Source organism: Magallana gigas, chromosome 7 (assembly GCF_963853765.1).
Source record: "Magallana gigas chromosome 7, xbMagGiga1.1, whole genome shotgun sequence".
NCBI classification, from domain to species: Eukaryota; Metazoa; Mollusca; class Bivalvia; order Ostreida; family Ostreidae; genus Magallana; species Magallana gigas.
Genome location: NC_088859.1, coordinates 8,529,650 through 8,542,096, shown reverse-complemented (window position 1 = coordinate 8,542,096; position 12,447 = coordinate 8,529,650). Strand labels below are relative to the sequence as shown.

General features: G+C 34.2%; 1 protein-coding gene, 1 long non-coding RNA gene and 1 other non-coding gene across 3 annotated transcripts; 1 reads left to right on the top strand and 2 right to left on the bottom strand.

The window, feature by feature from the left end:
- Positions 1-1,153: 1,153 nt before the first annotated feature.
- Positions 1,154-4,279, bottom strand: LOC105318398 (uncharacterized). Its single transcript, XR_010707594.1, has 4 exons — positions 4,260-4,279; positions 4,047-4,127; positions 3,642-3,944; positions 1,154-3,021 (listed from the first exon to the last, which is right to left on the bottom strand). It is a non-coding gene; the product is annotated as an uncharacterized protein (transcript).
- A 1,164-nt stretch (positions 4,280-5,443) lies between these two features.
- LOC105318407 (calumenin-B) lies at positions 5,444-10,394 on the top strand. Its single transcript, XM_034456011.2, has 6 exons — positions 5,444-5,692; positions 6,559-6,741; positions 7,099-7,246; positions 7,375-7,534; positions 8,435-8,630; positions 9,237-10,394. Exons 2-6 carry the CDS (start codon positions 6,564-6,566, stop codon positions 9,512-9,514), a joined length of 960 nt encoding a protein of 319 aa, XP_034311902.1. The 5' UTR covers positions 5,444-5,692; positions 6,559-6,563; the 3' UTR covers positions 9,515-10,394.
- LOC136269973 (uncharacterized) lies at positions 9,907-12,351 on the bottom strand. Its single transcript, XR_010707593.1, has 3 exons — positions 12,196-12,351; positions 11,377-11,490; positions 9,907-10,630 (listed from the first exon to the last, which is right to left on the bottom strand). It is a non-coding gene; the product is annotated as an uncharacterized lncRNA (long non-coding RNA).
- Positions 12,352-12,447: the final 96 nt, after the last annotated feature.

Sequence of the window (12,447 nt, the reverse complement as noted above, 5' to 3'; positions counted from 1 at the left end):
ATAGGAATTATAAAAGAAATTGCAACTACATTTTTTACAGTTTTGTTTTTAGTGTTTGAGATAGTGTAGGCCGTGTGGCCGAACGCTCTTGTCGATTGATTACCCCCCCCCCCCCCCCCCCCCGCCATGCTACGTGCCTGTCTATATATTAGGTTCGACACCTTTAAGATGCCTAGTGTTGCTGATTTTATTTAGTGCTTTACACACACACACAAACACACACACACACACACACACACATTGCTTAAACCCCCAAAGCATCTGGGAAGATTACCATCTCTTCTCCATATCATAGCATTCTTTAAGTAAACTAATTATTCTAGTCGTTCAAAAATCCTCTCTGACTTAGATAAGTCGCCTAGGTGAATTCGCCATACACAATATGTTGCAATAAATTCTGCGACATTTGATTTTGGTGGCATAGTTAAAACGCATTATATATCAGTGCAACATTGCAAGGCGGCTAAACGTTTCCATATGTTTCCGTAGATATCTGATCTAAGAATGGGTTTAATTAATATGAATGTAAAAAATTCGCAGTTTTCATGTTTTGCTAGTATTTTGGATTTCATACACATTCGAAAAAAGTAGGCTGTAATCAGAGGAATGCGAAGGGGAAGCAAGGAGGGTCCTGTGGCTGTGAAACTCTTCAGGGGAAAATATTATTTGCATCCATACAGTGACTGATTATCCCTTGGTACTCAACAGTCTTTAAAAAGTCATATAGCTATTATTGGTGTTTTCCCATTTATTGAAGATTTGTGCTAGAAGTGGTGCTTGTTGGCATACTCCAAAGAATTGCACATAGCTATATGCATATTAAACTTATGTTAAAAGTTTGACCTAAATATACAGTATTTCTCTATAATTATTTGTAAGCAAAATTAATACAGAACAACAGATTATTAATTGAAAGAACTGCATGACAATCATATTGATAAGGTTTTTTTTTATCTTGCCATCATTTTTATAACAAGGAACCTCTTATCTAAAATAAAACTGATTGAAAGCCCAAGAAATATCGCGTCCAAAGCTAGGCATTTGTCGATGAAACAATACTTTTACATGCCCTATATATGTCGCGGTAGGGAGATTGTAATGAAGTTTTTTTGGATTTTGTGGGGGTGATAGTGAAAACGACAAACAGTAAAAATAACAAAACAAAATGATTTTATTTATCAACAAAAAAATTAAAATAAAAAAATATGAAGATACTTACATTGACAAACACACACCCTCACTCTCAATAAGAAAGAAAATATAACTTTAAATTGTAAATCAATTAACACTGACAACGAAACAACAGTGAATTAAATTTTAACACATTCAATTGTCAGTATCTATATGAAACAAATAAATGCTTCAAACACTGGCTAAATATTATAGCTTTTACACTATGTAAAGGATTAAACCAACAAATCAAAATTACCAATACTGTTATATGTAATTTCACAGGAAAAGTAAACTGAAATGTTATCTGTAATTGAACAATCAACTTTTATCACTAGGTTATCTGATATATCATTTAATAATTAAATAGAATTGAAAGTTTGTCTTCGAATAATTGCAACAGCCACCCCAAAATGGTCACCACTGGGTCTCCATAGCACACGAAACACGTAAACAAAATGTCCCGTCTCCAGTCCCGGACACAAAGGTCTCTCACTGGAATTATGACTATCCACCCAGGGCCTCCTGACCATAAACGTTCATCAAACACGAGCTCCCGTGCGTCCCACATGCGTCACGCGCTGTTCCGTTAATGGTTCTCAGTCCCAGTCCTGCCCTTGCTACGGTAAGCCTTCAACTGACATTTCACCATTGACACAACTGGTTTAACGATATAACTCTCCCTGCACGGCTGGAGAAAATCAAATACCCAAACAGATTTACAGTATTTCTAGCTACCAGTCTACCAGACTAACTTCTGGAATTCGCCAAATTACAAACAGGAGGACAAATTCAACAACGTGGCCGCACACTTGACAAGCAGCCACGGCTCTAACTCACCAAACCGGTTATTCTAAAAATAGCCTTAATACCGAACACTCTCGATTGGAAATATGGAACACAAATTAGTTCAATATTACAACTATTTACACAAACAAATACAATACTGAAATAAACTGAATTCAACTTCATCACAGAGATCTAAACCCCAATCATTTCACATACCTTTAATATTTAAAAATATTTAGTATAAGACCATTAATAATATCATGTAGAAAGTGCTAGCACAACAATGTTTTATTGAAATTGTAAAAGGGGGGCGTGAAAACATTGATACACAAATACATGTACCGACTCGCCAAATTGACGTTAGATTAAACAGAATAAATTAGAATAAAATTAGAATAAGAAAAGAATATTATATCTTTAATGTATAATGGTTCAGTAATATTTTCCTAATTGTTTAGAATGTTAGTCGAGTTTTGAAAGTGGTTGCTACTTTTGTTGGTTAATTCTAGCTTGCAAAGCTTTCCAAAGATGATGACAACTTAATGGTCTTCAAGAATGTTCATTTATTTCAAACTAGATAATAAACAATTGTGTCGAATAAGTTGGTAAGTTTTTTATGATTCATCAAATGAGTAAAATTGATAGGATTTGAAATTGTTGGAATACTTTCTTATACTTTCCATCCTTTGAAACTTGACCAGTCCCTGATCAAAGAATCGGCGTAGGTAGTTCGAATGTTGACTTTATCTCCTTTTTTTAGAACTACAGGTACAGCGTTCGCGCAGTTTTCATACCCTCTATTATTACTATTATGACAATTTGCTACGCCTTTTCCTTGTCCATTTACAAGAAGTTCTGTGTTAAATGATTTTCCAGAATCAACAAAACTCGTCCAGGTAAAAATGTATAGCCCAGCAGATGGCGCTGTGAAGATCCTGTGATGGGGATTGTACGCGTTTCCATAGTTAAGGATCAAACCATCATACACAATATTGACGGGGGTACTGATGTGCATAGTCAGTGTTTTCGTGAGGTACGCATTGAAAGCAATAATTGGCTTCTCTGAAAAATAAGAATAAGTGACTTTGTTTTAATTATACAAAGATTTTAATACTTGCAACATTCGACAAAATTCATAAAAAGAACTTTAGATTAATTGAATTTTATATTCTAAATAGACTTTAACGAATTGACACCACTGCATAATCAGTAATGATTTGCACAAAATAAATATCATAGAAAGACATTGTCGGTGTGGATCACCCGAAGATGCTTACCATTTTTTCTTCAAATGCAAATATTACACTATCGCTAGAAATACCTTTTTCTTGCTACAGCTAGACCCTTTTCATATCATTAATACTCATCTTTTATTATGGGGCGATGATTCATTATCCGTTGATATTAGCAAGCAATTATTCTCATTAGTTCATTTGTATATCAATGAAACTGGTAGATTCGTTTAATACAGTTTATGTGCATGTTTCTAATTCTCGTATATATCACTTATTTTGCTATTTTGTAATTTCAAATTCATATCTTATTATAACAGTCGTAAGTTTTCAAGAATTTTTCAATTTTAATGCTAAAGACCTCGTAATTTGATAGAATCTGTGTAAATCAACAATATATTGAGAGTTAATTTTGGCATTTTGTAAACTATGAAATATATATCATAATACCTCTCATATTTTTTTCTAAAATTTTAATACAGGAGTATTTGACCTCTAAATATTTCGAAAAGTTGGTACACGGGTTTCCAAAGAGTTGATTTGACGCCCGAAGATGACAGGACGAGTAACCATTACAGTTCCATCTGACCTTGATTTCTGATGACTTTGAGAGACATGTGCGGGTACTAGTGTCACCACCTGGATACACCTGGTCATCTGTCCGTCCGTAGTTGGCTGACATAATTCTGATTTTGGTTCCATTCTCACAGCGTATGAAACCCCTTTGACCGCCACAAAGAGCGAATGTTTGGTCTAAAAAGTCGATCAAAATGCATTTTAGTATTTGCATGATGACTTGCTGGCAAGGCTATTAATTATCAGTAACGATATTTTGCTTAGAAAATGTCAACTTACCAGATGCATTGATCCATGGAAGAGACGATGCTGTGATCAAAATAAATGTCCGCAAGCAATAATGGAAGAACATCTCTATATCTGCAAGAACAGAATATATAGATACAAATTTGAAAACCTCTAAAAGTAAGCAGAGAGAGAGAGAGAGAGAGAGAGAGAGAGAGAGAGAGAGAGAGAGAGAGAGAGAGAGAGAGAGAATTGTGTTTTGTTTACAACAACGTAAACGTGCATGGGTGATTTGCTTCACTAGAAGTATAAGTGCATGTGTATATATACTTTTCCCCAGTAGTCAGTACTGTATCGTATTACCGGTAATGACTTTCTGGTGGATCATAAACACGTAATTATACACTTTTTCAGTCAACAGCTTTCAGAAATAATTTTGAAATTCAATATATGCATTTTGAATTATGAACAAGGCTGCATTTCCAACTCTTCCCCCACCACCCCACCACCCCTTCCAAAGACCCACACATACACACACAAACTTTTGAGAATACAATCATTATGATCAGTAAGATTATTAATAAATAAAGTTTCTTGGTGCCAAGACACTGTTGACGATAACAAAACTCACAAAGACAGTGTCTTTATTTAATGCATTGCTTTAGAATTGACCATCTCCTTTTCATCTATATCCAAAATGTACAACATGACAACCCAGTAAATTTAAAATTTACGACATGACAATATCATGAAAACAAAATTTAAGGATTTGCAAAGTTTAATTAAAAATAATAATGATTCAGTATTTGAGGACGTTTTATCGCTTATGTCATGTTGACGTATGGGTGCGTGTGATAACTCCAACATGTAGCAGTGTTCGAATAGACTTAAATTATGACAGGAACAAGCATCTTTGTCATTGTTTTACTAATGGGGCAATGGTTCATTCTTTTACGGGGAGTGCTTGTTGTTTATTAACTGGCAGATTGGCTGAAGCCTCCGAGGAACATGACCATAAATTTATTTATTTATTTTTGCTTCTCGAGATTTCTGATGAGTCTAGCCCTCCCCCTTTCAAATTGGCTTCCGACGCCACTGGTAATTATATTCATAAATTTGCTAGGTAATTTTTGATTTCTTGAATAGTAATTGATGGACATTTATAATTCAAATGTGTTATTTGAACATTATTAATTAAATTCTATCAAATAGTTTACAGTCGATAAGCTAGCGGCCTAATTACGTGAATTGCTCCTGTTTAGAGTAACGTATACGATAGGTGCTCACGGTCACGGTTTGAAGAAGGCCCCAGTTCGCTCGAGTCTCTTGTTTTGAAATATGTATATACATATCACAAAGTATGTTAAAATAACATTGCTCGTTTGGATCAGTGAGCATGTTGTGAAATAAGAGAGATTATAAGAAATCAATGAGGAGCGAATACGCCGTGGTACGACAGAAACATCACCTGTCGATTCTGGTCACAGCTGAGCACAACAAAAAACATGATCTTTGTACCCAGTCTCTCAAATCAGCCTTGGCCACGTGTAATTGAAATCCACTGAAGCCTTTATAGTTTGAACAATCCACAGGACGTTAGGAATTCAAACTAAGCTACTTTGTTACCACTCTTTCCGTTGTTCGAAAAACTGGTTGGTGCAGAGGAACGTCGAACTACACCATTCTCTCCTGCAAAATATGTACGTATTTAGTTTTACTTCGAATTTATTAATTGAAATAAAGTTCTTGTTATGTTTTTAAAGGTTTCCTTATTTTTTGTTACAGATGCTCGTCTTTTTCAATGAATGTTCATAATATCTACATGTACTTTCACTTTCCCCTCTCAGAGGTTGTGACACGCCCCCTTTTTTAACCGAAATGTTCCTTAGATATGTTAATCAACATTTACTTTATTTTTCAAAAATGCAGTTACTGTGACAGAATATTAAAGCAGGGACGTATATACTAACGTTAGTATATACGTCCCTGATTAAAGCAAAAGGACATTGAATATTAATCATTAATTCTACACCATTCGCCAAGTCTATTAAATTAATTAAGCAGACATTACCTATGATAAAATACATTTATGACTAAAAATTTAATTTCCTTTGTAGTGTGAAATTCAATATATTTTATTCTCTCACAGGTCACAATCCAAACATGGCAATTATTACATTACACATCAGTCCTTCAAATCAATATTTAAGTAAAACCCTTTGGATCATAGTTAATAGGTACATTGTACATGCATGTACCTGTGGCCTGTGCAAGGTAACAGCAGGTGTATTGTCAACAGTCATTGTGTATAAAAGAGAACACAGCAACACCTGGCCAAGTAAAGAAATATATTTAGTTACAATACGGGTAATTAATGATGCATGTACTTGAAACTCAAAAAACTTAATGCTTCGTTAAACATTAAATTATTTTTCAAAATGAAAGTACGATAACCAAGGAATTAATTGTTTTTTTGTCTTATGAGTCAACACTTGAATACATTTACATTTCATGAATTCACTGATTCACTGGTTTGATTACTTGAATTTGATTTTTGTTTTAACAGAAGTCATGAAGCCTACCTTGGTTTTGATTGGAGTGGCGGTTCTTTTGAGTCTACAGAGCGTGTGGTGTGTACAGGAGGACCCCACACATGGCGGTGGTCACGGCAAGGAGCACAACCCGATTCACAAAGAACACTACCACGACGGCGCTCACGACCCGCACTATGATCACGAGGCCATTCTGGGTATGTCAACAAATAGTAGCATCACTAGTGTGTTGTTTACCTCAACACACTGTGAACACCATTCATTTCAATTCACAAGTCATTGATGCTTAATAAGCAGTACTAATATAGTTACATGTAGCAATGGTTAACATTCACGATAATGGTAACTAAATATGTATGTGTTTCTTAAAAGATGAAAGTTTGATGAAAAACTTGAACCATGCAGGTAATAGACTTGTTCACATTAACAGTTATTCACAAACTCACAACTACATCTCACACACAGACAATGGTAAGAGCTGGTTAACAGTAATGCACTGTATAGTCCATAGGCCTACTACATGTATTGCTCATACAACTGTCATACCCTTACAGGAGACAGACAGCTAGAGAAGGAATTCGATGAACTAGAACCAGAGGAAGCCAAGCGTAGATTGGGCGTCCTAGCTGGTGAAATGGACGCCAATAAAGATGGATTCGTATCTCGGGATGAACTAGTCCAGTGGATCATGAACTCTTTCCGGTATACCGTAATATCAAAACATTTCTAACTACCTAGAAAGTCTTCAATAGACATACATGGTTTTTTTAACAACTTCATTGAAGTAAATACCATGTATTTATACCAAACAATGTTAAATTGTGTTGTAGAAAGCTTGATATGGAGGACTCCTTAGAACAGTTTGAGGAGAGTGACGAGAATGCCGACAACAAAGTTACCTGGAAAGAATACCTGTCTCGTAACCATGGTTTCAACATCAACGATTTCAAGGATTACACTGAGGAGGATGCAGTGAGCGAGTTCACAAAGGTCAGTGAAGGGAGATAAGTAGCAACAGAATGTTGGCAATGGAATAAGATAATTTTTTTACATTAAAGTATTGAAAACTACTGTTATTGAGATGCATACAATCACTAGAAAAGCATTGTTTGAATACATGTATTTGAATACATTCTTCACTTCACAGAAATTGAAGGTAAATTTATTATGATGGTGAAGGGTTTTTAAAAATCATTTTCTTGGTATCCGGTATCTTAATTTTTTAAGTATTTAAAAATTTTCATTGATCAAAATTTTTCTATTTTCAATAAGAATGGACTTGGTGAATTGTTTTGGATAAGGAAACATGATCAATTGTTACTAAATCATGTACCTTCCAGGCACGTAGCATCAGGGGGGGGGGGGGGGGGGGGCCAGGGGGGCCTGCCCCCCCTCCCTCACTTTTTCTCGCAGCAACTGAATTTTTTAAAATTTACATATAAAAATTGAATTATCATGGAGTTGCCCCCCCCCCCTTTTTTGGGAGCATGTAAAAAATTAATATGAAGATAAGGAAATGAGGACTGAAATTGAAGATTTTGGGAAAGTCCTATTTCCTTTTTTTTTTTTTTTTTTTTTTTTTTAAGCTTGTCAAGATTTTTTGGATGAGTTTGGCCCCCCACTTTCAAAAACGATGCTACATGCCTGCCTTCTAGTACATATATTTCCTTAAATATCTTTCCTTGGGTTATTATTTTACCATGTGCAATTTTTTCAAAACTGCTTTGACTGCAGTATTAAATTACATGTAAATTGAATATCATTAATCACAATTTTAAATTCCAGTAATTCAAAATAAATACAATAGTCTCCTTAGTCCTTATTCTGATTAGAAATAGCTTTTCATTTTCCATGAGTTTTATTTTAAGAATTGTCCTGTAAATGACATAGGTTCTTGAAGAGGACAAGAAGAGGTTTGATGCAGCAGACTTGGATAAGGATGGTGCCCTGAAGAAGGATGAGTTTGTTGCTTACTTGTATCCAGCAGATTTTCCTCACATGCACGACGTGGAAATGGAGCGAACTCTCCAGGACCATGACAAAAATAAGGACGGAATCATCACCAAGGAGGAGTTCCTCGCAGACAGTATGTAGTACATATGTACCTTAATGCTCAACAAAAACACGCACTCGCTTCTGTACCTATAATTACAGAAATGAGTGTAAAAATGACCCATCTCATTGAATTCATGTCCAAAACTATATTCGTCATTCTGTAATTTAAACTTTGTGTAAAGTAACTTTAAAATATATTGTAGGCATTTGATTTACAATCAAGTACATATGTACATTCATTTATAGTTTGCGATATCAATATTCAATTAAGAAATAAACAGCATGTTAAAAAGTTCACCAGGATATGAACTTGGTTGGTCACCTGATCAAATCGTGTGAAGCCCAAAGGGCTTTTCACAAGATTTAATCATGTACCAAGTTCATGTCAACTTTTTAACTGTTTATTATATTTATGTCTGAGAAAGGCAAATCATTTAGAATCATTAATATAAGGGTGTTTTAACCTTTACAAAAAAGCAACCGTCAAATGATATTCGTGTGTGGTTATCATTGTTATGTCATGAAAAAGTTCCCACAGAACTGAATGTTTTAGCTTATACCGGTATATAGCTTCATAAAAGGAAACAAATTTGTAAATGTAAATATTTATAATTATTACATGGTCTTACTCTTACAGCGGATAAAAATGACAAACAGCTTCTATTACTGGAGGAGGAAAGGTTCACAGACTTCGACAAAAACAGGGACGGCATACTCGACAAAAAAGAAATCAAGGACTGGGTGCTACCCGATAACAACGAGGCTGCTGTTGAAGAAGCGGAACATTTAATCGAGCGATCAGATTCAGACAAAGATGGCAAACTGTCCATCGAAGAGATCGTCAACAATCACGAAGACTTTGTCGGGAGCCAGGCCACTAATTACGGAGAATTTCTTCCCAAAGATGAGCTCTGATGATTAATATTGACATATTTAGTAATTTTTGTGCTTAAGAGTACTATATATTTTTTAACAATGTTATTACCTAGACTAGTAAATTATACATCAATCCTATACAACGGTAGAAGCTTTATTTTACTTTTGTCATGAGCTTATGATTAGTTCATATTACCCGTAATCATGTCATTTTAACAATCGTCCAATATCTTTAGATTTATTGAACAAGTCAATTAAGGTTCTATTTGCTTTTATAATTCTTATTCTCATTTATTTTTTCCACAGGAAATAATAGTAAATCAAAAACAACTACATGTACTAAATACATGTATATGAACATGAATCCATATGTGTAACAGGCTAGTCATAATGTTTACCTGTATCAATTTGATTAAAAACAAATACATGCATGATCATAGAACAGATGCTTTATTGTTGTTAAAATCATTCCAGTATGTGTGAATGTTAAGATTTTTTTAATACATGTACAATGAAGAGCATAAAAAATATCTGAAAGTTGTATGATGGTGTAAATGGGTCAAAGCCTCATTCTGATAAAATGCCAGACACAAATTACATGAAAGAAATAAGTTTTCAGTGCTAGAACATTATTTAAAACATCCACGTTAAAATACTCAAAAATACTTGTGTGAGCTTTTTGAAGAAATATTCTCTTTATATTTGCATGCCTTAATTCTAATCCATTAAAGTGTTTCATAGTTTAGAATTATTGTCTAGATAGATACAGTGTAAGGAAGAAAGTGAAATAAATGTGTTCATGAATGAAAATTGATTGATGTTGTTCAGAGTTGTTGTGACATGTTTGTAGATAACAGAATGATATGAAACTGTGCTGCTACAGCAAATCGGTGCAATTGTATTAAATGTCTTTACAATGTGTTCTTGTGATTTCATTACAACCTCAAAGGGCAAAGTCTGAAGAACATTCAGATAGATGACATTTTGACAAATAAGAGTTGAACATAGTGTTAAGATACTGAGGATCACAATATATTCAATATCTCAAGGCAGATCTCTAGCGTCATTCATAAACTGCATGTATCTTAGGACACCTCCAATCTTCTTTGTTCCATTCCAAAAATGTGGTTAGGCCTTGCATGACTTGAGGACCTGCTATAAAATGAAATTAAAACTCATCAGAAAAACTCGTAACATGTGCATGCATTTGATACTAAATGTATCGGAAATTTTTTAAATCTACCTGTGCTCTTGAGAGAAATATGGATTCTAAATTTCTAATGTTGGTGCTTTAGCAAGACTTTACTTCCATGTAACTCTTTGTGTGTTGTGCAGTAAATAATTTTTTACAATGCATGCTTATACTTGTAATACATTTAGTTGGTTTCAGCCAATTCAGGTACAATGTGTTACAAATGTAACAATAACATCAACTCCTCCTCAAATTAGTTTTGGTCTAGCAGCCAGGGAAAATGCAAATGACTTGCACATATGTCACCACTACTGTATATATTTTGTTTTGAAATTCTTAAAAATTCCTCCTCCCATGTAATGCTGTGGTTTCTTGCATGAAATTAAACTAAATCCAAAATGTATAATTGGCATTCTCAGTACATAAAATCAATAGAATATCCTGATATATGTCTGTGACTCAGGATTCTTGTTAATGTCTTTTATGTGCTTAATTTCTCAATTATGTAAAATGATGGGTACCGGTAGTTCCATGATCGTAACATTTCACACAATATGCATACTGCAGCCTACCAGAATGACAAATAGATCAAAATCATTAAAATAAGCTTTATATAAAAATATGGCCCCAACAATATATGGACTTTGAAAGGGAGTCTATTCAATATTACATTGTGAGATAAATGAGGCAGATTTTTAAAAAGGCTTACATCTGCCACTTTTCTGAGGTGGTAGCTATTAACAGAATTCTGCTTCTCCTCTCTGGCCTGTAGCTGAGCTGCTTTGGCAAGTTTTTGCATCATAGTTATATATCCCAGCCATATCTGTACAAAATAAGAAATGTATTTTTTTTTAAATGTTTACAAAAATTTACATGCATCAATTCACAGATGCCCTTCTGCACAGAATAATGAATATGGACAATAATAATTAACTTGCCTCAAACGCATTGGTCTTAACAGTGTGTTTAAACCTTTTAATCTTATAGTGTGTGAAAAAGAATGTTACATCGCTAAATTGACAGATGTTCTAAGGACCCCATTCAATGACACTGTGACCTGAGCATAGCCTGGTCACAGTAAGATTATTCTTTCTAATCATGTTAATAGTGTGCAAGAATGCAACTAACAGAACCCTCCGAATTATTCTATGAAAGTTACAATTTCTTATATGCAAGGAGCAAGTAACGATGTTGAGCTGATCAGAGTCCAGCAAATTCTTACGCTAATGATTAACTGATTAATACCAGTATGTTATTCATACTCAGAATTCTGTCATTTTGCAGGTGTTCTTCAAACAGGACTTTTTGTAGCAATGGTGGTCATTTATACATGTATAGAAGTGCAAAATATACACGTTTTAACCACACGGGGTTGATACAAGCTGAGCAGAATAAGGAGGTAGAGTATGTAGTATAATACAGTGTATATTAATTATTTACCAATTTAAAACCCCTTCCCCATTATATGCCCACATTGTTGACTTGCAAATGCACTTTCACTACTAATTATTTATTAATCATATCCTACCAAAACATCAACTTTAGTTGGTTTAATATGTGTCCGATGAGTTTTCTTCTTTAGAGATGCTTTCAGCTTTTGCTTCGGACACTTTGGCAACATATTTTGTTTTTGAATATTACCGGGAATATATTTTTAAATAAACCGGTTGAAATATATTCGATCTTAATTTTTTTTATTTGTTCAATGTATATATAGGGTATCATTTACATTCATTTGAATCAAGAAGTCATTTACAATATTTTGATAATCCTGTATTAA